Consider the following 26,870-nt stretch of genomic DNA (forward strand, 5'->3'; position numbering starts at 1 on the left):
CGAGCCTTGTCACGATCAATTTAGTGCCATTGCATAATTCAAGAGAATGATCTATGTTGGACATAAAGTACTAATTCTAAAAGAAACATTTATAATGATAACTCACAAGATAAATTTATTCAAGTATAAAAAAATAGTAATTGGTATTTAATATAAATTTATTTAACATGGATTATTAATAATAGCCTATTAACAACTCCATAATCAATTTTGACATTGAAGTAATTTAAAAAACAAAAGTTGTCTGTTAAGTATGTCAAATTCCATACATATATTGTAATTCTAAATATGTTAATTAACAATTTCTTCTTTATATTTTTTTGCATGAATAAAAAAATAATAAAAATGATAGTTTATATTAAATTGAATTACGATTATTTTTTAATAATCTATAATAATTCGAGAATTATTGGTCTAAGATTAAAGTTAATATATTGAAGAGAAAAATGATTATTTACTATCATTGAAATAAATATATTAGATCTCAAAAATAAAACCAAATTAAAAATAGTTCATCTAAAATATAGATGGAATTTTTTAATTATATAACTTTACATCTATATATATGTGTCATTAATTTTAAATTAATAAAATAATTTCAACGGAGCACAATTTTTGAAAAAATGTTTCAAAATTTCAGAATTCATATTTAAATTTTGAATAACAATTTGAATTTGGTTTATAATTTCCAGAATGAAATTTTATTTCTGGATTTGAAATTTGAAATGTAATTTAATTTGGTTTGTAATTTCTAAGAAAGATTCAATTTTCAAGCAGTTATACATACAGACATTAATATACAGTTTTAATAATGAATTAAATATTTTTAGACATTTATTATAATATATATTACCACATTTTCCGTTTATTTCCTTTTTTAGAATGTCATTTAGGCAGGAACTTAATAAATTTAGCAACAACTCTGCTTTTATATATATATAGATATAGATTTTTAACACTCAACCAATTTTATTTTTAGAAAATTTAAATAAATTAATTAAATATTGTATTTTTTTTTAGTAAGTAATTTGGGCAGTAAATTACTTAAACTAGCAAAAATTATTTTTGGATGATTTACCTCATGAGTGATACTGAACATCACAACCATTTTTATTTTAAATTTATTTATACAGTTTTTACTTAAACTGATTGATATAATTAATGAAAATTTTTTTAATATAGTTTACTTTTTCAATATAGTTTAGTTATAATTTGAGTAAAAAAATTTAAAACATATAAGACATAAATTACATTTGAAATAATATAAAAATTAATTAAATTTGAAGTTGAATTAAATGAATTGATATAATCAATGCATACAATAATTGAAGCGGTCATTTATTGCAGTGCACGTATGTTAATATTTGTGATAAAACTTTCCTTTTTTAGAAATGATATTTTGGCAGAAAATTACTATTTTTGACAAAAACTCTGCTTTTATATATATATATATATATATATATATATATATATATATATATATATATATATATATATATAGGGAATTGATACCCTGGGCGCCCTTTGGTGAGCGCCCAGTGGGCGACAGCTGAGCTGTCGCCCACATGTGCAGTTTATTTTTTTTTAAAGATTTGACGTTTCGCGACGGTTTTACAAATACGTCGCAACTGGCGACGGATTTTAACAAACCGTCGCGAAGCCCACATGTGCAGTTTATTTTTTTTAAAAATTTGACGTTTTGCGACGGTTTTAAAAATCCGTCGCAAATGGCGACGGATTTTAACAAACCGTCGCAAAACGTCAAATTTTTTTTATAAAAAGAAAAGAGGGGACAGAGGGGCGTTCCCAAATTTCGTGTCCCACCTTCGCCCAACAGCCCTTCTCCCATCTACGCTCAAATATTTACGTTAAGAAGATTGAGCGAACTTCTGGAGCTCTCGTGCGGGGAAATATTCCGACGACATCAGAAGGTAAATCGATGTAGTTCTAAATTTCATATTCCGAAGAAATTTCCAATTTATGATTTTGAAGGTTTCCGGTGTATTGGCATACATGTTCTTTAATGTTTGTGAAGTGTAAGTCTGCATATTTAATTAATTGCACTAGGAAATGGTGTTGATGATCTAGCTATTTATGTATCTGGAGTATTTATAAATTTATTCATTTCTAGTATGTTTTGTTAAAATATATTTTATACTTGATGTTGTTTCTCATATGATTATATTGTTACCGTCGCTAATCGTGCTCGGTTAATCCCCAGACAATCCTCGCCAGCACCTTACCGCCCGCAAAGATTTTCGAGCACCACCCCACGTCTGCCTAGCGCCACTGTAGATGAAATGGATCAATATAGTGGAGATGAACAATCGTACATCCCCCAAGTCGGTGATGATCAGAAACCCCAGATTGGTATGAGATTTGATTCGTTAGAGGATGCATTCTCATTCTACAACCAATATTCCCGAGAATCCGGTTTTAGCGCGAGAATGAGTAATAGCAAGAAAAGTAAGAAAACAAACGAAATTGTATGGAAGAAATTTGTATGCTTTAAAGAAGGGCATACAGATGATATTCGATGGAGCAAACAGACAAAAAAAGATCAACCAAGAAAAGAAAGAGCCCGTGGTGAGACTAGAACCGGATGTTTGTCCAAGATTTCAGTTGTCAAGGAACAAACAGGTCCGGGTTGGGTTGTCAGTACTTTCGTTGAAAGTCATAATCATTCATTATCGACTCCGTCGAAGGTGCATTTGTTACGCTCGCATCGCGGTATTTCTGCAGCAAAAAAAATGTTGAGTCAACAATTTGCAGAAGCCAATGTGCCAACTTGTCAACAAATGAGATTATTTGAGATAGAGTCTGGTGGGCCTGAACATGTAGGTTTCATAGAAAGAGATATCAGAAACTACGAGCAAAGTGTTAGGGATGAGCATAAGGGTATTGATGCAGAAACATTGGTCGATTTCTTCGAATCTGAGAAAGAGAAGAATTCATTGTTCTTTTTTGATTATGAGACTGACTCGGACAACAGATTTACCAGGTGTTTTTGGACTGATCATGTGTCAAGAAGGGCATACACTGCTTTTGGTGACGTGGTTGTGTTTGATACTACATACAACACCAACAAATATGGGATGATTTTCGCACCATTTGTAGGAGTTAATCATCATCATCAGACCATTCTTTTTGGTTGTGGATTGTTGAGTGACGAAAAAACAGATTCTTTTGTTTGGTTGCTTAATAAATTCCTAGAAGCCATGTGTCAAGGTGCCCCAAACTTGATTATCACTGACCAAGATCCGGCTCTGACGAAAGCCATATCACAAGTTTTTCCTCGAACAACACATCGATATTGTTTGTGGCATATACTGAACAAATTCTCTGAGAAATTAAACCCAATGACTTTCCGTGATCACTACGAAAGCATAAGGAATGCCATTCTACATTCCTCCACAGATGAGGAATTTGAGAGTTCCTGGGAAGCTGCTATGTCTAATGCTAACTTGGAACAACATGATTGGCTGTCGTTGATGTTTGATTTGCGACATAAATGGGTGCCAGCATATTTTAATCATGTATTTTCTGCGGGTATGTCAAGTAGTCAGCGGTCCGAAAGTTCACATGCTTTTTTCAAGAGATATATATCTAGCAAGAACTCATTGATGGATTTTATCATTCGTTTCAATAAGGCACTCCGGCACCAAAGACACAATGAGTTAGTTGCAGATCATGTCGATATGAATGAGCGTCCCAAGCTACAGTCCAAATGGCCAATGGAATCTCAGATGGTGACGGTTTACACGAAAAAGAAATGGTTGGAGTTTCTAGAAGAAATGAGTCAGAGTCATGGTTATTACGTGCAAACAGAATCTGTGGGAAATGAGTTTGGGATTTACAAGGTAATGAATTTTCAAGCTTCTTCTTCTTCGAAACCAAGAGTGCTTACACATGTCATACAAGGGGATGATATATTGTGCAGTTGTATGAAATTTCAGTTTGAGGGCATTCCATGCAGGCATATGTTAGCATTTTTTCGTATAAACCAAGTCTTTCATTTGCCTGATAAATATATACTGAAACGTTGGACGCAAGCAGCAAAGAATGTAGAATTTTTTCCTACAGATGAGCCAAATGTGGTTGAAGCTCCAGAAAGATGTTTGATGTCAAGACATTTGAGGTTATCCTATAAAGCTTCTGCATTAGTTGATATTGCATCATTGACTGTTGAGGGAACAAATTTCTTGAATGCACAGTTTGATTATATTGGCAACAAAATGAAAGATTTGAATATGACTACAACAGTAAGCGGTGGAAGTCAATGTAGAAGAGCCACAGATAGGGCTGTTGATATCGTTGATCCTCAAAAAATTAGAACAAAGGGATGTGGGAAGAGATTAAAGTCATCAAAGGAGAAGGCAACCACACAGGGAAGAAAATGTCGTGGGTGTGGACGCCGAGGTGTGCAGCATGACAAGCGCAACTGTCCAAATTTGCAAGACGGGTATGTGTTTATCAACAATGTAAATTTTTAGTATTTTTGTATATATTTGGTTAATCATCAAAATTAATATATGGTGGCATACTCAACGTTCTTCAGGTCAACTATTAATAATAAAAACGAAGAAGAAAGCTCAGATGACGAAGATTTTGGATCGATAGATGGTAATTTAAATCTCTAAATATATGTTGTTAATCATCAATATTTTTTTTATTCATAACTGTTTTGAATTTTACATGTTCTAACAACTGGATTTGATAAAGGTTATTATTTTATCAAGTTGAATATGTGCGATGGGGTAACCATTTTATAGTGCTTTATCAAACCTCTGTCGTGGATGAAACATCGAGCTTTGAGGTTTCTGTCACCATGAGAAGGATCCTCTGCTTAATTCAAGAATTAGCATTGTAGAATTTTCAAATTCAATATGATAACCACTCTCTGTCAAGAAATCTTGGTGTTTTAATTTTCCTGCTGCCATATTGTTGTATCGTTCTCTTTCATATGACTTATGGAACATGTATAAAAACCCGCTGTGGTCGACGTAAAACATCATGTTTGTGTCGCGTAGTAAATTATTTCTAATTTCCACCTGTCTAATGCATTTGTGGGCTGTTGGGCGAAGGTGGGACACGAAATTTGGGAACGTCCCTCTGTCCCCTCTTTTCTTTTTATAAAAAAAATTTGACGTTTTGCGACGGTTTAAAAATCCGTCGCAATTGCGACGGATTTTTAAACCGTCGCAAAACGTCAAATTTTTAAAAAAAATAAACTGCACATGTGGGCTTCGCGACGGTTTGTTAAAATCCGTCGCCATTTGCGACGGATTTTTAAAACCGTCGCGAAACGTCAAATTTTTACAAAAAAATAAACTGCACATGTTGGGCTGTCGCCCACGCGTCCAGGGTATCAATTCCCTATATATATATATATATATATATATATATATATATATATATAGATGTTTCAGGATTTTTTAATTCCACGCAACTCTTTTAAAAGGCTGCGTCCCTCAACTACACCTACCTATATCCGCCGATGAATTCTCTCCAAAATTTTCCCTTTTCAATCAATCTTTCTCTGAAAATTTTACAGCGGAGATGATGGATGGCAGCCGAGGGAGAAGAGGACGGATCAATCCGCCGGTGCTGCCTTTACGCTCTTCCATTAGCCAACTCTCCAACACCGTCTCGTGCTGGTGAGTTAACCACAATAGCAATGATTTCGTTTACTTCTTGTAAATTAACGCTGTTGTTTCTGATTATTTGATATTTTATAGGTATTGCGATTTCAAGTTTTTGATCCTCAATGACCCCCTTTTCCATTTCGGTCGACGATACTGTAGGTTGGAGTTGGGATCCTTTAATTTACTTTTCTTGAATCCTGTGCATGAATGCATGATATAAGTATTGTGATATAGAAATCGAGTCTCATTTTGGAATGGTGACAGGTGGTTTAGAGTGTGGTTCACCATGGGGATTGGGTTTGGTATAGCAACCCTTATTGGAGTTACAGTGGTCAGTGGCTTCAGCCTTCATTGCCTTACTTTGTTCTGGATACTTTTTTGTATTAATTACATACATTATATCTCATAATTGCTAAAAAAATCCATGAATAAAAGATATCTATTTAACTAATCGAGTTTCAAATTTTGAGGACACAAGTCTTCATTTTTTCAAATTTGAGCACATATACCCTTGTGCGTAGTAGTTTTCAAGGATATGTGTTCTCAGGATTTGAAAAAGGAGGTAAAAGTAATAGAAGGTTTTCAGCAATCTTCAGCCTTCATTGCCTTACTTTGTTCTGGATACTTTTTTGTATTAATTACATACATTATATCTCATAATTGCTAAAAAAATCCATGAATAAAAGATATCTATTTAACTAATCGAGTTTCAAATTTTGAGGACACAAGTCTTCATTTTTTCAAATTTGAGCACATATACCCTTGTGCGTAGTAGTTTTCAAGGATATGTGTTCTCAGGATTTGAAAAAGGAGGTAAAAGTAATAGAAGGTTTTCAGCAATCTTCAGCCTTCATTGCCTTACTTTGTTCTGGATACTTTTTTGTATTAATTACATACATTATATCTCATAATTGCTAAAAAAATCCATGAATAAAATATATCTATTTAACTAATCGAGTTTCAAATTTTGAGGACACAAGTCTTCATATTTTCAAATTTGAGCACATATACCCTTGTGCGTAGTAGTTTTCAAGGATATGTGTTCTCAGGATTTGAAAAAGGAGGTAAAAGTAATAGAAGGTTTTCAGCAATCTTCAGCCTTCATTGCCTTACTTTGTTCTGGATACTTTTTTGTATTAATTACATACATTATATCTCATAATTGCTAAAAAAATCCATGAATTAAAGATATCTATTTAACTAATCGAGTTTCAAATTTTGAGGACACAAGTCTTCATATTTTCAAATTTGAGCACATATACCCTTGTGCGTAGTAGTTTTCAAGGATATGTGTTCTCAGGATTTGAAAAAGGAGGTAAAAGTAATAGAAGGTTTTCAGCAATCTTGAGATTTCATAGGGTAGGGTGCGTCATAGTTGTCAAGGGCGCAAGGCGCACCGAGGCGCACAAGGGCTCTGGAGCCTGAGGCGCAAGGCGAGGCGCGTGCCTTACCGAAGCAAGGCGCACATTTTTAATTTTTTTTAAAAATATATTTAGCTTATAACAATATATTAAAATATGAAATAATTAAGTCACAATGTCACACAAAACAACAAATAATTAATAAGTTCATAACAATAAATAACACAATTACTGAATTTGTTTTTTAAAAAAAACAACTCAGGCGCGCCCGAGAGCCTTTCCAAGGCGAGCCCAGGCGCGCGCCTGGGCGAGCCTTTGTGAATCGTTGCGCCTGGGACGGCCCCAGGCGCAACGCCCACGCCTGGTGGCGCCTCTCGCCTCAAGGCGAGAGGCGCTCGCCTTTGACAACTATGGGGTGCGTAAATAACCTTGCTTTTTTTTTTAAGGTGAATTTTTATTTTCAGGTCCTTCTCTGTGAATTAGGTGCATTACTTGTTTACCGAGGGAATACCTTCTTTGGACTTCCCTTTTTGGTAAGTACAGTGGTGTTACATGTTTTGCTTTGATCTTACCCTTTATTGCTTGTTGGTTCTAAGATAAAATATTGAGGTTACTACCATTTGCAGCTATGGTTGGGCATTGATATGATACATGCCAACTCTAAGTATGTGTTAATTTAATTGTAATAAGTTGGTGTATCAGTCGAAGGCTTAGTTCCTTGTAGCGCATCCCAAATTGTGTGATTTGCAACTTGCATGGTGCATTCACAATGAGTGCCTTTGGATAGAGAATTCTGATTGGGAAAAAACTATTTTCAGCAGAAGTGTTTTTTTATTTTATTTTAAAATTCATGTTTTAATAAAGAATCTGTAATAAAAGAAGTGTTTCAAAAAGTTAAGCTAGAAAATGGGGCTCTTAGTGCTTAAGCTTAAGCTTCTCCTTAAGAAGCAAAATGGCATTTTGTTACTATTTTACTCAAACACATAACTGCTTCTGCCTCTAGTTTTGGAAAAAAAAACACACCTGTAAGCTCTATTTAGTAAAAAAAAAAAATTTAAGCTAAGTGGTATTTTATTCAAAGTATCAAATTAGTCCATGCAGCCGTTGAGATTATTGGCTACTGAAGTTTCATATTCATAATTCATGGTTTTCCAAGAGGAATAGGGCCTGAAAAATGAACATTGTGCTTTTGCTGTTGCTTTGACTCTATGATGGTTATGTTACTTTCTTATTCTTGTGCAGTTTACAGGTCTGAACATTTCGTTTCCGAGCTTTGTGTACTTGTGTGTATCTTCCATTGTATCAGTTCTTGTCCATGAGTTTGGACATGCACTTGCTGCAGCAAGGTTAAAATTCCCCTCCTCCTCTTAACAGCATTACATCACCTTCATATGCCCACTAAATTTTAATCAGTTAACTTTATTTTTTATCCTTATCTACTAAAAAATATAGTTGACGTTGCTGTTACCATGCAATCTCGATTTACTATAAACGAAATAACTCTAGGAGCGGCAATATCTCAGTGCTGTAGTCATAGTGATATGATCACTGAGTAGGTATTGTGTGAGTCTGTGAGATATGGCTTTGTGGCTTACAATATAGGATTTATTCCAGAGGGTGGGCTATATGTTGCTTCAATACGTCATGCTAGCAGTATCCATGAGATTAATGTTTCATAGTGGGATTTCTTGGTATTCTTGTTGGCATTTAATATTTCACAATGCAAAATATATGTTCTGATTGTTACAGAAGTAGTTCAGTTCATGCACGAGTTAGAGCCCCTGGGAATCTTTGTAGCTAGAAGGGCACTTGTGTTTCTTATCAGGCATTACTTACAAATGACAACATAAACGATGCAGACTCTGTTTCTGTAATGTTATTCTTCCAGCTGTCTTGTTATCCACATTCGTACCAGTTGATGTATTGATTGAATAATGAGATAGAGGATCAATTTCACAACAGTTAACGTAAGTGTGACTTCTTCTATGGGCTGCAGTGAGGGTGTACACACAGAGTATATTGCCATCTTTTTGGCAGTGTTTTTTCCAGGAGCAGTGGTGGCTTTCAATTATGCATCATTACAGGCATTACCCGCGGTGGCTTCCCTACGTATATACTGTGCTGGAATTTGGCACAATGCAGTGGTGAGTGCCTGAACCATATTTGTTTATAAATATTAGATTGATTTGTAGTCGGGAAATAATATATGCTTCTTGACACTAATCAACTGATATGCCTCACCATCATCTTGTGCAGTTTTGTGGAGTTTGCACCTTAGTGTTGTTCCTTCTTCCATATATTTTGAGCCCATTTTACACTTATGGTGAACGTCCCATGGTATCAAACACGAGTGATTTCTAGTTTCTCGCTCCATGGTTGTGTTTGTCAAACTGAATTTTACTTGTTAATTGTTTATAGGTTATGGACGTGGCTCTATCTTCTCCGTTGTCCGGTTATCTTTCCCCTCGTGATGTAATAGTTTCTTTAGATGACACCCACATCCATACAACAGAAGAATGGAAGCTCATCATTATGTCGCTGACTGAGCAGAATAAATTACACAGCTCGGGGCAAGAAATAGTATATGGCCATAAAGGGTACTGTGTTCCTCATTCTTTAATTCAAGAAAGCACTCGCTCTCTTGGCAAAGGGAATGAAACAAAATGTCCAAACGAACTTACCGCATTTGTATCTGCCCCATGTCTGGATTCGAGTGAGTATGAAAATAATGAACCTGATATCAATCTTCCGACAAGATGGGGAAGTTTTCAGTGTTTGGATGCTAAGGATGTTTTAAAGTTTAAAAAATGTTCACACGATAAGATGACAACTCCAACAAATAGAAGTGGTTGTGTTTGTTCAGAGGTAAAATAAAATATCTATCTTTACCTTAATTAACATGGGTTATGTATGGTAGTTTTTGTATATAATGTGTATATATGTCCTGTAAAACTTGTGGGAACAGGTTGAATCTTGCTTGGCTCCAGTGCAGCATCCAGGTCAGCAATGGGTCGAGATCACATTTTCAAGCTTTGATTGTCAGAATGTTGGACGAAATTCAGATGCCACAGATTCTAGCATTCGAGAAGGAAGTTGCCTTCAAACCTATGTATTTGTAGGTGATGTAATCTCCATGGCACACTCAATCCATCTGACTTCATACCAACCTCGGTGGAATGCCAAATTTGCTGCATATCTTCCAAATACATTGGAAAGATTTTTCACGTGCTCCTTCCACGTCTCTATGTTGCTCGCTCTTCTTAACAGCTTGCCGGTGTGTTCTAATGACTACATATATGTGTTTATATTTGATAATACATAGCCACGGTTCGTTTTTGGTCAGCAATTTTTCATTTTGATACATGCTACATATGGCTAGATAAGGAGTAAGGACGAATCCGGTTTCGTATATACCTTTTAAGTCTTTGTTTCTTTGTGAAATCAATTTCAGGTGTATTTTCTTGATGGTGAATCTATCTTAGAAGGTATTATACACCACAGCTTCAATTCGCTGAATTCCAGGAAGAGGCGGTTAATTCTTCGGTACTGCCTTCTCGGATGGACAATTATCTCAGTAACTTTGCTCCTGCAAATGGTATTACATAGAGTAGTGTAGCCAATTCCTTTTTTATCAGGTTGCGCTAGGATCAAGTATTATATCTTCTTCAACTGATTTAGTTCGACCTTGCTCTGATTTAAGCTGACATTTTGATGTCAATGTGTTATCGCCCACATTATATTTAGTTATTGTGTGGTGGTAAACTACCGATGTAACCCTTCAAAATCAATATCGATTATTTTTCAATCAGTCATTATTGTATTTTCCTCTAATATTTCTCACATTTTCATTCCATCACAACAATTCTTATCATGGTGATGTAATTGTCCGAGAATGTGAGAGAGAATGATTGATTGATAAATGATCGATATTGATTTTGGTGGAAGCCTGAAAGGTGTCGTTAGTTGTTCAGTACAGGCAATTACTAATATAATGTTGGCGGGTGAAGTGTAAAAAGCGCAAGTAGAAAGTGTATGTCCCCATCTAGTTGACTGGAAAAATATACATATCGTGACTGATGACATTTTGTTTTAAATGTTTATAATTTTATTAATCTGATATTAAAATATATTTATTACTTTCTATATACTTCTTAATTTAATATTACTGGTTTACTGCCCAAACTTAGTGCCATATATATCATGATTAATGATAAAAATTAAATTATATTTGTAAGTGAAAGTGTAAAAAAAACAAATAATGCATTAACTTATAAAAGATTCATATGAGATGGAACATAAAATTGAATGATGATAAATCTATATATCAAAATTTTAGTAAATAAATCTTCATTATCGAACAAAATATGGCAAATAATATTGATTCAAAAATATTTAAAACTTTTGATAATACTTTTAATGCAAAAATATATTATTATATTTAGTCGGCCAAAACAAACAATTTCAAATTTGTTTGCTTAGGAATATATATGTGCTCACACACAGTATGTTTGCAATATAAAAATTATAAACAAAACTATTTTTATATATAGAAAGAAATTTAAATAAATTAAAATGATAATCAATTATATAAAAAATTAACTATCATATTTTCTTAATAATATGATGAAAATATTGTTTTTTTTTTTATAAATATTTTTGGAGAAACCAAAAAAAAAAAAAAAAACAAGATACCCAAAAAAATGGGTTTTTTTTTAAAAATATTATAAAAAATAAAAATCATAACAAAAATATTACAAATTGAGAATGTTTACAAATCTATAACAATCCGCAAAATACTGCTGCGGATTCAAACAATTTAAAAAAAAAAAATTAAAAAAAAAAAAAAAAGAAACGCGCAGTGCAGTGTACACGGATTCTGAGAATCCGTGGGTCACTGCCACGGATTCTGAATCCGTGGCACTGAATCCGTGGCAGTGACCCACGGATTCTCAGAATCCGTGCACACACCCGTGATTTTTGTACACCCGTGACCAAAATTTTGAGTATTTATATGCGGGTTGCCTTCCTCGTTTTTGCACCGAAGTCGAGCAAGTCGAAGGAGCAAGTTTCTTCTTTCTTTGGAGTACCGCACCTGTGTTCAGATTTTTCTACTTATTAACGTAAGTTTTCGGTATTAGTTATATCAGTTTTAAATAATAACAATAAGTATAATATTAATTTTATTATTGCAATTATAATACTGTGATTCTGAAATTTTGGAATAATAATTACACTTAATTTAGTTACGATATATTTATGTGATATAATCTTATATATACAATAATTACAATAATTCTATTTAATTTACGTGTTAAAAAATAATTAATAATTGTACTTAATTTAATGACAATAATTATATTTATGTGACATAATTTTATATCTACAATAAGCACACTAATTACAATAATTAAATTTAATTTACGTTAAAATTTATTATAATAATTATATTACGTGATATAATATTAGAATAATCACAATAATTATATTTAAAATAATTACAGTTACGTGAATTTTATTAATTATTCGACTAATTTTTTACGTGAATTCTTAATCATATGTAAATGTTAATAGTTTATTTGTTATTGTTATTTAATTGTTAATTATTATTAATAATTATTTACGTGAATTAGAATAATAATTATTTACGTGAATTAGAATAATTTTACTTGAATTGTTAATTATTATTATTAATAATTATTTGCGTAGGTTAAAATTTTTAATTTTGGTATATTGTATTTACGTAGGTTAAATTTTTTTTGAAATTTTGTTATATCTAGTGGCAAAAATTATAAGTAGTTGCATTAACTAGCTAAAAATTTACTAAAATTAATAGTAAATTTATAAAAAATGACACTTAATAGTTAATTATTATTAATAATTAACAATTAAGTGAATTAGAATAATTATTATTTTTAATACTTATTTACGTGAGTTTTTTTACGTGAATTAGAATAATTTTACGTGAATTGTTAATTATTATTATTAATAATCACTTACGTAGGTTAAAATTTTTAATTTTGTATATTGTATTTACGTAGGTTAATTTATTTTTGAAATTTTGTTATATCTAGTGGCAAAAATTGTAATTAGTGGCAATAACTAGCTAAAAATTTACTAAAATTAATAATAAATTTATAAAAAATGACACGTATATATTATTTAATAACATGCAGTAAATCTCTTGGATTAGACCTTATTCTTATTAATAATGCATTTATTATAAGTATATTATTACGAATGTATTTATTATAATTAAATGTTACGTATTATGAAGTATTATTGTATTTTAGAAGGAATTATTCAATCTACAGTAATTATTCTTTTTACCCATTTGTCATCAAAAAATATGTTTTATTTTCTCAAGCCTGAAATTTCAACTATTTTTCGTTTAATTTTAAAAATGTAGTTAAATTTTGTTGATTAAAAATATAATATTTGTTAACTAATGCATTTTGTTTTTTTTTGCAAGATGGCTGAAAATACGGATAATGTGTTGTATTTGCGGGACAGACACATATCAACTAATATCAACGCTGAAAACATGGATGCAATAATTACGCCACGTCGATCTGACAAATGTCTTTGGAGATTGCTTAATTCTGGGATTCACCTCCGTGTCCGCCTATGTCTTGCACGCATGGGCTTCTATGGTATCATTCAGTGTGGTCCTATTAAATATTATGATAATCATTTGCTTACAGCCATTGTTGAGAGATGGCGTCGTGAGACACACACATTTCACCTTACCGTGGGCGAGGCAACAATCACCCTGCAGGACGTTGCCTTTATTTGGGGGTTGAATATTGATGGCCTTCCCATCACTGGTATAGATACCACGTACAATAAACATACTTTACAACAGCGATGCGCTACTTGGTTGGGTTTTACGCCTACGTTTTCTCAGATTAAAGGTGCACATCTTTATCTGACCGCTTTGCTAGACCATTGCCTTAATAATATGATTACTGATCAAAGCACTGAAGAGGACGTGGCACAATATTCTCGTTGTGTTGCGTTAATGATCATTGGTGGATGTATGTTTTCGGACTCGGAAGGTGCTGCCGTGAAACTTATGTATTTGCAGTTCCTTGAGGACATAGAATTAGTGAATACGTATAGCTGGGGTTCTGCTGTGTTGGCATATCTTTATAGAGAGTTGTGCGACACATCAATGAGACTGAAGGCCGATTTGTGTGGCCCAGTTCAGATATTGCAGGTATTTGTACACTTCTACGATCATTATACTTGTTGTACTTGTTTTTTCTTATGATTTGACTATTTCTGTTATATGTTATTGCAGATTTGGGTGTGGTCTAGAATTACTCTTCTTTGTCCTGATAGAGCGCAAGAGGTATCTCTTTCACAAGAGCAGGCTGCGGATGTGCTTCAGGATCTACCATTCCCACCATACGGCGCACGGTACTAATAAGAAATAATTAACATTTATTATTATTATTTTGTTATGTAGTTTTAATGAAACTATTGTGTACTTTTATAAATTGTAGGTGGAGACGCGCATTCTCTTGGACACACACGGCCCATCATTCGGTCCGTACAATGAGAGATATGCTTGACAGGATGGTAGAAGGGCAGGTAGATATATAAATTAGTTGTTTAGAGTTTCATATTGTTTTACAAATTCAGTCTGAATTATATGTTATCGACTTGATAATCTTTTTCTCATTTTATTTGCTTCAGTTTCTATGGACAGTTTATGCTATGGAGTCCCCGGAGGTTGGTGGAATTCTTGACGGCCATAGAATTCATCTATGTCGGTCGGCATGCGCATTGATCAATTTTCATATAGTTGAGTTGCATAGACCATAGCGGTGTCTCCGACAGTTTGGAATGCGTCAGGGTATTCCGCCACCTGCTACTAACTTCGACAATTTTCATAAACTGACGCGACAAGGCCGGAACAACTTCGATTGGGCGACATATCACAAAGATTTTATAGAAATGTGGGATAACAGATATAATTTTGTGATTGGTGGGGATTATGTACTACCTGGTACACCCGCCATCACAGTGGACTATGTTGGTTGGTATCATCGCATTTCACAGATAGTGCTCTCGCCGCCAGTGGTACCTTCAAACATCATGGGCTACCATCCCGTTGATGCAAACTACCGAGATTTTATCGTAAGACATGTTCAATCTATCTACATATGTACGTAAATATAATTTATTATATTAAATGTATGTTACATAACAAATGCATTTATGTAACAGACACGCCCAGCTCATGTGCAATATCGACCGATGTGGACAGGAAATGAGTTTGAACCCGGGCCATCATCTTCAAATATGGCATACACACGCCCAGCTCATGAATTGGTGAAACTCGGCGCAATTCTCAAAAATTCTGATAATCAACAGAAACTATAAAATCAAATTAGGAATTCCAATAATAACACGAACGACGCAATTTATAAAGGGAGGATAATCACGGATTCTTTATAACTAACAAAAAATAACACTGAGTGAAAAAAAAAAAAAATAGCTCCGCAAGAAGAATGCCGAACAAGTGCTGAAGGACTGATGAATTCGCCAAATACTCGGTGCAATTTTATTACATATTTTTAAAAATTGTTTTGTATATAAACACACAAATTTTAAGTAAGTTATATCAAAATATATAATTGGATAAAAATATTTTAATTACAATTATCAATTTCTTATATTACTTTGCACTAACATAAACATATTTATAATATTATATAAATTATATTAAAGTGACCAAAGATATAGAGTAACTAAACACAATTTCATATATAAATTTTTAAAAATTTATTTAAAAAATGTAACAAAATAATTTATAATTTCAATACTATTAAGTACAATAATATTAACTCATTCTTATATTAAATTAAATAAATTAATTATATTAAAAATACTAACATTCAAATATTTCAAAAATCACAATATCATATTTATTATTTTTTAAAAATTCCAACTATTTTTTAATATCGCTTTTAATATTATAAATATAATATTTCACTAAATTATACTTAATAATATAATGTTAGTGAACAAAATTATAATTAAAATAATATAATATACATAATACAAACAAAATATTAAAAAAAAGTACTTAAATTACCTTCTCGTACGTAATTATACGGAACTTGTAATAACATCAACAGACGGTGCTAATATCTGAAAATAATGACAAGTATTATAAAAAAAACTAAACAAAAGAAAATATTATTCTTAATACATAATTATAATATTAACAACGAAATTAAACATATATCTTCAAATAAAAAAGATGATAAAATCAACAAATAATATTAATACAAGATGGAAGTGAAAAAAATAGATTTTGCGCATAAGAATCGGATGCAGAAATAAATTGCGAAAATGAATCTTACGAACAAATAATTTCGATATATTTCTCGCAACACGAAGAACCAATATTTTCGGTATATTAAACAATGGAATGAGAATACACGAAGAGAAGCCTTTCTATTTAAAGGGGTGGGTACACGCAGTGTAAACGGATTCTGAGAATCCGTGGGTCACTGCCACGGATTGTGACCCACGGATTCTCAGAATCCGTGTACACTGCACGTTTCTTTTTTTTTTTTTTTATTTTTTAATTTTTTTTTTAAAATTGTTTGAATCCGCAGCAGTATTTGGCGGATTGTTATAGATTTGTAAACATTCTCAATTTGTAATATTTTTGTAATGATTTTTATTTTTTATAATATTTTTAAAAAAAAACCCAAAAAAATGATATAGTGAGGGTATAATCAAAATACTGTAAATTTAGTTAGATATTAGCTGGCCAGACACACGCGTGGTGTGTGAAAAATAGTACACGAATATTATAAAATGTATATGTGATAATTATAGAAATTGATAGATAAATTGTATGGAATTTAAGATACTTTTATGGGGAAAATTTCAAAAAATGAAGATTCTTATAAGTATCATCTAGCTATTTCTTTTTATATTTGAATTTGATGTTAAGAAAGATATTGAATAGCAGTAAATTGCCAAAAACAACGCAAGGAAGTTAAGAGATATTTTCGGGACTTAAAGAGACTCACCAACACACCAAAGTAGCTAGTTTAAGGGATTTAACTTTAATATATATTAGCGGGTCGTAACACACATAATAAAATATGATTTGAAAAAAAGGAAATAGTTATAAAAAAATTAAAGTTATCAATTTTTGAAATTGAAATTATAGGATATAAAAATAAAATGTAAAGATATTTATAAAAATATGAAATTCAGTGGTTAAATTACATTTTTGAAATCATGAAAAAACTTCAGGGGTGAAATAAAAAATTTGGTTAGTATGAGTTGGTTTAACATTAATTAATAGTATAAATATTAGTAATCATTGCCTTTGATTTCTACATGCCCACATAATTTAATCATTTGAAGAGATAAATATTAAAAAAAACTAAGAAGAGGAAAAAACTTGTGAGCTTTGGCCTTTGAGTTGAAATTAAATATGAAGAAGTTTGAGAAGAAATGAGAAGAAAATGGAGAGAAATATGAAGAGTAAAATAAGTTCACATCACTAAAGTCACATAAAAACTCATGTAGGGTTAAAATTTGGAAATAAATTTTAGTGTCATATTGTTACACCAAAATGCTTACTATGAGATGAACTAATCAGGCTTCATATCCGTGTTGTCTCCTATTAAGTCTGCCAGCTTCATTGTGCCGCATCTCAGGCCGGGATTTGTTGGGAAGGAATAGGGTCTTGGGTTGTGGTTAGTAAAGGGTGGCCAAACGAGTTTTAAAGAAAACCAGAGTTTATTAGATACAGACCTGGTCTGGATCGTGGTGCTGGTACTAGATTAATTTTATATTATATGAATTTATTTATATATGAATACTTATATATGGTATGTTGTTTATTAATGTTAAACTCAAATTAAAATGATAGGTTAAAGTTTAGGTTAATGGATTTAATGTATCTGATACATTGCGAATGTTAGTTTGAACATAAATTCTATTCCTATGTTAAATTGCTCCAACTTCAATTCATGGCAAAAGAATTTTTTTATAGTTCTCGGAGTCATGAATTTAGACCTTGTGATAATGGTTGATTCTCTTCTTGCCGTTACTTCTGATGAAAAGAAGAAACTTGAAAAATAGGAAATGTCGAATTGCACGTGTATGATGATCACAAAATGGACCATTCCGGAAACATACAAGGGCACAATGTCTTGTGACATTGTTACATCCAATGGAATTCTTTGTGTATCCCACAAATTAGCACAAATTGGCTTTACTATCTAATTTTTAGTGTCATATTGTTACACTAAAATGCTTATTATGAGATGAACTAATCAGGCACCTTACGGTCTTCATATCCGTGTTGTCTTCGATGAAGTCTACTCGCTTCATTTCAGGTATGGAGATGAACAAACTGAAATCAGCTAGGCTGATTTCAGCACACCAACTGAACTGAACCAGCTGCTGACCAACTGAAACTGAACCAGACAAGCTGAAACTGAACCGAACCTGCAGCTGACCAACTGAATTGAACTGAACCAGCTGCTGGCTAGTTGAACTGAATGACCAGTTGAGTTGACCAGAGTTGATGTGGGGACCCGGACGCTAATCATCTTCTTAATCATCGTTGGGATTGAATTATCAATTAAGATAAAACAGGGTCTAAAAATTTTTCTTTTTAAAATGTAACTGCGGAAGGTAATGGAATCTAAACAATATACATTTCTGTATAAAAACTACAGTTCAGTAGAAAAGTACAATACTGTACAACCTAAGTCTAAGGTTCAAGTACTAAATTCAAGTAATAAACCAAGTCTGCTACAAGTCCGGAATCACCACGCTAACTCGTCTTCTCTCATCGTCATCTCGACCCTGATCCAGCCCCACCTGTTGTCATGCACACATACAAAACAAGACAACAGCCGGATAACTCCGGTGAGAATAAATCCCAGTATAAAACATGGTAAGCATGTATGTAAACAAACTAATTCATAAACCATGCGATCATGTATAAACACAATATATTTCATAATCTATGAAATTAATCAAATAAGCATGTAACTCAAATCAGATAAACATGCATATAAACGCTCTACATCTTAAAACATGCTAGCACAACTGGAAGCAATAACGATGGGTCCCATGATCTAGGAACCACATCCATATAAGCATGAAGTCCTAATCAAATCATGTCTAGACTTGACTCGATCTATAACTCTAGGGATCCCGGGGTGAATAAGACGTCACTACCTACCCTCCAATCGGGGTAATGTACGTCTCATTCCTAGACTTCGGTCTGAGCTGTATCAACGGCGGCAATAAGAGTAATACCTACTCCTATGCTGAGATACACCGAAACGTCTAGCTATTTGACAATGCCTGTCAAAGATTCTCCTATCTTAGATGCAATGAATAAGAATCTGTAAACAAAGCATAATCATATTCATAACTGAATATCTCAATTATCTTACCTGCTTGAATACAATTCTATAATCAAAGCATAATCAGGTAACAATATAAACAATAATCTAGTATGTGATTTTATTGGGAAACTCAAATTAATCTAATTTGAGTTATGCTTCCCGAATATCACATGAATTATACCTTTGTCGTCCCGGTCTGACGAAGACGATGACCTGTATCCAACTCTGTCCATCTCGAATCTGAAATGACAATATCGAATACTCTGTATCAATGAATAACTCAATACATAATCTGTTCTGACCAATACTCAAATCAGTATACAATCTGATCAATATCTGAACAAGATACAATCTAATTCATGTCATCGACATTACAATACAATCTGAATAATTACAGAGTCTGATCAATCTCAATCAATACTGACTCTGATCAATATCAATCAACTGATGTTTCGACGGTATAATAATACAAGTCTGAATAACCCCGTCAATCTGAACATCACAAATATAATACTGAACTCATAATCTGTGCCCACATAATTCATACTCTGAATATTAACACAATTCTGATATAAAATCTCAGTCAATATCTTTCAAAAATCATAACAATTACAGGAACAATCTGTTCTTTAATCTGACTTCAATTCTATAATGTCTACGGTAGCAGAAACATCATATCTGAATCACATTCAATTCTAGCAACATCATATTTTCAAAATATCTCAAAACGTAACAAAACTTACGTCCAAATGAAGCCTGCGTTGCTAGGAACTCAATACCGTAATCGGATTCAAAAACAGACGGACAGATTGACAAAATCTTTAATCAAAATCAAGAGCTTCCCTCGGTTCTTTATTTCTGATTCTCCAAGAATTCTTGCATGTATATATATATATATATATATATATATATATATATATATATATATATATATATACACTCGTAACATGCATAAAAGCAAGTGGCTCATTCTTCATTTTACACGTATCTCGCTAGGGCGGTCAAAACCTACCGCTAGGGCGAGTCAGTTTCGGTCGAGATCCTCGGCTGAACATCTCCTGTCGCTCGGGCGGTGAAAAGTTGCTCGCTAGGGCGAAGAACTTTCGGCCCTCACAAATTATACCTGCGCGCTCGGGCGGTGTTTTTCTGCCGCTCGGGCGCGAGATGTTCGGCCTAACATCTTGAGATGTTCGATTCAACATCTTGGCTTAACATAAACCAACGCCCGGCTTCGTCATTTGAGTTCCTGTGACTTCCATTACGTCAATTAATCAACGTCTGATTAAAATGATTAAATCTCGGGCATTACATTTCTCCCCCTCTTAGATCTGAGTTCGTCCTCGAATTCACAAACAATCAATTCAGATATATTAGAAGAAATGTGTACAGAGTTTAAACCAAAACTCAAATATCTGATTCCAGTCTGGAATAAGAATTCACGAAGTATAATGTCATAATACCCCTCAAACTAGTTCTGACAAAATCAATCTCATCATACTGGCTATACAACATCCGTATAAACCAATCTATAGCTTATCACCTATCAGTATCATCAGCTGTTAACAAATCTGTTTACCTCAAACAAAGACATAAACAATCTTTAGCTTCAACTACCAATCGTCATCATCCGACGTTGGTTTCTTAAATCTGTCTATTCTGAACTATCTGCATCTTTCTTCGAATTGTCTTCAAAAGAAATCTGTAGTACTCATCGTATACTGTCTTGTCTATACTATCTCATTACTCTTCTGATAAGCTGATAGCTATTGTCACACAGTAATACTGAATTATATCAATTAGTGCTAACATTCAGCACTAAAGCTGTACAAAATCTTCCAATCTCTGGATAACACATTCTGACTGCCTGTCAATCTGTGAAACAATCTAAGAGAGAATTCATGATATACTCTATCACGAATACAATTCAAGCAAAATCACAATCTGATATAATCTACTTAAATTTTATGTTCCATCTGAACCTTTCTTTGACATCGATCTATGTCATCTAGTTCTGTTTGTACGTAATCTGGTACAAACTGATAGATATAGATTGAACAATCTGTCAATCTTAATCATATCATATCACAATCTGTAAAAAAAATGGCAGTAATGTCATTACGAAAGCCATAGAAATGCACTCCCATTCCTATTCAGAAATATACAATTCTGTAATAGATCTTCTGATTCCTATCTTTCTGCCTATTCTGTTAGCGATTCATACATATCAGTACAATTTCTGCTAACGTTTCGGTAGAATTTCTGCCACAACTGATTTAATCTGTCTATATCAATACTGTCTGTTCAAATATCATACATTCTCGATCAGAAGAATGAAAACTGAATCCACAACTGTGTATTTCTGACATTATCTGCGATTTCAGATTCGAACGATTCTACATAAACAATCAGTAAATAATCATAAATTAAAGAAGAAATACTTACCTGGTATTCGGCTCTGACTATCAATATCAAAATCTGTAACCAATTCTGAAACATTCTGATATCATAGCATAATCGGTCCCATATAACACAAAATCAAATATCTGTTATTCTGACTGATGCTCTGTTCTGATTATTACAAACAAATTCTGAACATTCTGATCACATATCTGACTGTTTACACTAATCTGTATCAAACATACATGTAAACCACAGTAATATCAATCAGATTCAAAATATAAACAACCTATACAGATCTAGTGAGTTTAAGAAAACTCATAAACAACAATTGCTGGCAATACTGATAATTCTGACTACTGATCAATCTTCACAGTGCCCAAATCATCTGCTATATCTCATCTGCAAATAGACTATGCTCCCAAACAATATAAGATGTCTCAAATACTGATTTAGATCAATCACAATACGCAAGTAGATATAACATAATAAGAGAATAAGAGAATAAGGAAATCTGTAAAACTCAGAAATTCTGACTTTCTGACATTTCTGCTAATTCTGATATATCTGTTACCTGTGTCGTTTACAGTTGCTGATTTCTGTCTCAACTGTGCAAATAATTCGGTATACAAACTGCAGATATCACATATTCTGAATACAATCTGTTTCAATTATGATTCATACCGGCTTAATTTCTGTATACAATAATCACGGTTCTCTAAATATTCAATAAAATCTTCAAATATTCCATTTAATCAATCAGATGCTGTTAACATATCAAATATCATGGATATAACAAGCATACAATCATCAGAATATCTCTGAATCTAAGAGTTAGCAATCTGTACCCTTCTATTAATCTTCAATATCATTCTGTACTGAATTCTAAAACAACATTCAGTATCAACTCTAGATTCAATTCTGAAATCTATCTTTCGGATATAAAGAAAATCTAAAATCTTATCTGACAAACATCCGTCAACTCATCTATTACTGGAAAATCTGTCACTGTTAGACTCGATTTCAGTATATCTACCAAACACATAAGGATACCATCTGTTCCTTTCTGTGATAATCGAGTCATAACAGTACAATGATCTAAGGAATTCTGGATCTAGAATCCTCATTTCTCAACTAGATCTGATCTTAATCTTACCATTTCTGGAACACATTCCACAATATTTTTGTACTTGTTTAGCATTATATGTCAATAATGAAATCGAAATCATATAACACCAGTACATCATAATCTAACCCAATCTCGGGTTCATTTCACTGTAGTATATAACATGTCATAGAAATCTCTGATATCAACATATTCCTCAACAACCAAGTAATCAATACTACCGTATACACAGACCCAACAGATACAGCATATCTCCATGCAACTCAGTCAAAGATATTCTTAACAGATGCATTAGTATATATCAATACATATGCAATAGAATCGTAAAGAATAATACCTGTTGTGAATTCTGGATCTGTTTCTCACTTAACACTGTTCCCTAAGATCTTCGGGACCGTCTCTGGGGAAAAACTTTAGCAAAATGCCCCAGCTGTTTACAAATATTGCATCTACCAAGCACTCCTTTGCATTGTTCTGAGGAATGTCTCCCTCCGCAAGTCCTACAATAGACATTGGTATGGCTTGGACTGGAACCACTTGAGCTAGAGGAACCACTTCCCAACTTCTTGAATGGCTTCTTCCGAGCTTTCAGCACATCTTGCTTCCCACTCGTACTGCCGTGATCATATCGAAGCGGGGATTGCTGTGTCTAAAGTGGCTTCACACACAACCTTGTCAATTGTCTAATCAGACTCGCCTCAGCTCTCTTTGCTCTACTCAGGATGTCAGCAAAATGGTAAGGTCGCTGCAAATTCATAAATGCAACTACCTCTGAGTTCAACCCTCTGATGAATTGATTTACTATAGCTTCATCATTTCCAGCTAAATGAGGAGCAAAATGCAGTAGAGTAGAGAATTTAGCAATATATTGGTCAATATTCAGCGGCCCTTGGCTCAAATTCTCAAACTCTAATTTCTTGTCCTCTCGGTAAGAAGCTGAGAAAAATCTTCGATAGAATTCAGTTCTGAATATTTCCCACGACATCACTGTACCTCTCTGTGCCCACATTCTTCTACTGGTAATCCACCAACTCCTGGCGGCTTCTCGTAACTGATAAGGCACCATTTGAACCCTCTGTTCATCTGTACAGTCAAGTAAATCGAACAAGATTTCTATATCATCAAACCAATTCTGACAATCTTCAGATGTCTCGGTACCATTCAGAACCGGCGGCTGTAATAACTCAAATTCCTTCATCTTTTCTTCTAACTGAGTTTCTGATACATCTCTCTGTTCAGACGAAGTACTGCCCTTTTCTGAAATTCTTCGAGGCGGTATATCTGAATATCAAACAGATTAATACACCATCTATACAATCTGTCTCAGCCTTCCTCTGATCATATACCTCTGATTCAGACTCGGTTCTAATCCAGGCTTAGTAATTACATGCTGCAAACAACTCAGATAACAAGCAACATGTAATAGGGAAAGCAATAAATCATGCTAGCACACACAATGTAGTCAACATTGAAATAAATCTCATGCTAGCAATCACATGCAAGGACAAACAATTCAATCTACCCCGCTCATTCTCTGCTATCTCAGTCTGAAGAATCTATCAACTCTTACTATCTCAATCTAAAGGATCTATCGCTCTGATAATCTAAGTCTAAAGGAACTATCGGCTCTGATACCACCTGTTGTGGGGATCCGGACGCTAATCATCTTCTTAATCATCGTTGGGATTGAATTATCAATTAAGATAAAACAGGGTCTAAAAATTTTTCTTTTTAAAATGTAACTGCGGAAGGTAATGGAATCTAAACAATATACATTTCTGTATAAAAACTACAGTTCAGTAGAAAAGTACAATACTGTACAACCTAAGTCTAAGGTTCAAGTACTAAATTCAAGTAATAAACCAAGTCTGCTACAAGTCCGGAATCACCACGCTAACTCGTCTTCTCTCATCGTCATCTCGACCCTGATCCAGCCCCACCTGTTGTCATGCACACATACAAAACAAGACAACAGCCGGATAACTCCGGTGAGAATAAATCCCAGTATAAAACATGGTAAGCATGTAGGTAAACAAACTAATTCATAAACCATGCGATCATGTATAAACACAATATATTTCATAATCTATGAAATTAATCAAATAAGCATGTAACTCAAATCAGATAAACATGCATATAAACGCTCTACATCTTAAAACATGCTAGCACAACTGGAAGCAATAACGATGGGTCCCATGATCTAGGAACCACATCCATATAAGCATGAAGTCCTAATCAAATCATGTCTAGACTTGACTCGATCTATAACTCTAGGGATCCCGGGGTGAATAAGACGTCACTACCTACCCTCCAATCGGGGTAATGTACGTCTCAGTCCTAGACTTCGGTCTGAGCTGTATCAACGGCGGCAATAAGAGTAATACCTACTCCTATGCTGAGATACACCGAAACGTCTAGCTATTTGACAATGCCTGTCAAAGACTCTCCTATCTTAGATGCAATGAATAAGAATCTGTAAACAAAGCATAATCATATTCATAACTGAATATCTCAATTATCTTACCTGCTTGAATACAATTCTATAATCAAAGCATAATCAGGTAACAATATAAACAATAATCTAGTATGTGATTTTATTGGGAAACTCAAATTAATCTAATTTGAGTTATGCTTCCCGAATATCACATGAATTATACCTTTGTCGTCCCGGTCTGACGAAGACGATGACCTGTATCCAACTCTGTCCATCTCGAATCTGAAATGACAATATCGAATACTCTGTATCAATGAATAACTCAATACATAATCTGTTCTGACCAATACTCAAATCAGTATACAATCTGATCAATATCTGAACAAGATACAATCTAATTCATGTCATCGACATTACAATACAATCTGAATAATTACAGAGTCTGATCAATCTCAATCAATACTGACTCTGATCAATATCAATCAACTGATGTTTCGACGGTATAATAATACAAGTCTGAATAACCCCGTCAATCTGAACATCACAAATATAATACTGAACTCATAATCTGTGCCCACATAATTCATACTCTGAATATTAACACAATTCTGATATAAAATCTCAGTCAATATCTTTCAAAAATCATAACAATTACAGGAACAATCTGTCCTTTAATCTGACTTCAATTCTATAATGTCTACGGTAGCAGAAATATCATATCTGAATCACATTCAATTCTAGCAACATCATATTTTCAAAATATCTCAAAACGTAACAAAACTTACGTCCAAATGAAGCCTGCGTTGCTAGGAACTCAATACCGTAATCGGATTCAAAAACAGACGGACAGATTGACAAAATCTTTAATCAAAATCAAGAGCTTCCCTCGGTTCTTTATTTCTGATTCTCCAAGAATTCTTGCATGTATATATATATATATATATATATATATATATATATATATACACTCGTAACATGCATAAAAGCAAGTGGCTCATTCTTCATTTTACACGTATCTCGCTAGGGCGGTCAAAACCTACCGCTAGGGCGAGTCAGTTTCGGTCGAGATCCTCGGCTGAACATCTCCTGTCGCTCGGGCGGTGAAAAGTTGCTCGCTAGGGCGAAGAACTTTCGGCCCTCACAAATTATACCTGCGCGCTCGGGCGGTGCTTTTCTGCCGCTCGGGCGCGAGATGTTCGACCTAACATCTTGAGATGTTCGATTCAACATCTTGGCTTAACATAAACCAACGCCCGGCTTCGTCATTTGAGTTCCTGTGACTTCCATTACGTCAATTAATCAACGTCTGATTAAAATGATTAAATCTCGGGCATTACAACTGACCAGTCGGGAAAATTTCCAGCAAGACGAATTTGACTGTTGCAATCTCAGAAACAGTACAAAAACTTTCCAAAAGGTCATATTCTTGTGTCTAACGTATATATTATTGTTGGGGCTTATAAACACAACATATTGAAGATAAAAAAAAAGAGCTTTTGAAGG

At 33.6% G+C, this 26,870-nt stretch overlaps 2 protein-coding genes across 3 annotated transcripts; both read left to right on the plus strand.

Moving 5' to 3' along the window:
* The first annotated feature begins 2,300 nt into the window (after nt 1-2,300).
* LOC140835423 (protein FAR1-RELATED SEQUENCE 5-like) lies at nt 2,301-4,493 on the plus strand. The gene has a single exon (XM_073200915.1). It carries the CDS (start codon nt 2,301-2,303, stop codon nt 4,491-4,493), a length of 2,193 nt encoding a protein of 730 aa, XP_073057016.1.
* A 963-nt stretch (nt 4,494-5,456) lies between these two features.
* Nucleotides 5,457-11,147, plus strand: LOC140833977 (membrane-bound transcription factor site-2 protease homolog). 2 transcript variants are annotated; one of them, XM_073198529.1, is made up of 10 exons: nt 5,457-5,657; nt 5,739-5,804; nt 5,910-5,976; nt 7,471-7,539; nt 8,249-8,352; nt 9,003-9,150; nt 9,263-9,343; nt 9,425-9,871; nt 9,972-10,280; nt 10,458-11,147. In XM_073198529.1, exons 1-10 carry the CDS (start codon nt 5,560-5,562, stop codon nt 10,620-10,622), a joined length of 1,554 nt encoding a protein of 517 aa, XP_073054630.1. In that variant the 5' UTR covers nt 5,457-5,559; the 3' UTR covers nt 10,623-11,147. The 2 variants fall into 2 exon arrangements, with proteins under 2 accessions (XP_073054630.1, XP_073054631.1); XM_073198530.1 differs by having other exon boundaries at nt 5,599-5,657; nt 5,739-5,800.
* Nucleotides 11,148-26,870: the final 15,723 nt, after the last annotated feature.

This window comes from Primulina eburnea, chromosome 6 (genome assembly GCF_022965805.1).
Source record: "Primulina eburnea isolate SZY01 chromosome 6, ASM2296580v1, whole genome shotgun sequence".
In the NCBI taxonomy this organism is placed as follows: domain Eukaryota; kingdom Viridiplantae; phylum Streptophyta; class Magnoliopsida; order Lamiales; family Gesneriaceae; genus Primulina; species Primulina eburnea.

Excerpts from the sequence above, each read along its gene's own strand:
- LOC140833977 (XM_073198529.1), top strand. The coding sequence starts at position 5,560 with ATGATGGATGGCAGCCGAGGGAGAAGAGGACGGATCAATCCGCCGGTG. Across the intron at positions 5,977-7,470 it reads CCCTTATTGGAGTTACAGTG|GTCCTTCTCTGTGAATTAGG; the intron begins GTCAGTGGCTTC and ends TTTTATTTTCAG. Across the intron at positions 8,353-9,002 it reads CATGCACTTGCTGCAGCAAG|TGAGGGTGTACACACAGAGT; the intron begins GTTAAAATTCCC and ends TATGGGCTGCAG.
- LOC140835423 (XM_073200915.1), top strand. The coding sequence starts at position 2,301 with ATGGATCAATATAGTGGAGATGAACAATCGTACATCCCCCAAGTCGGT.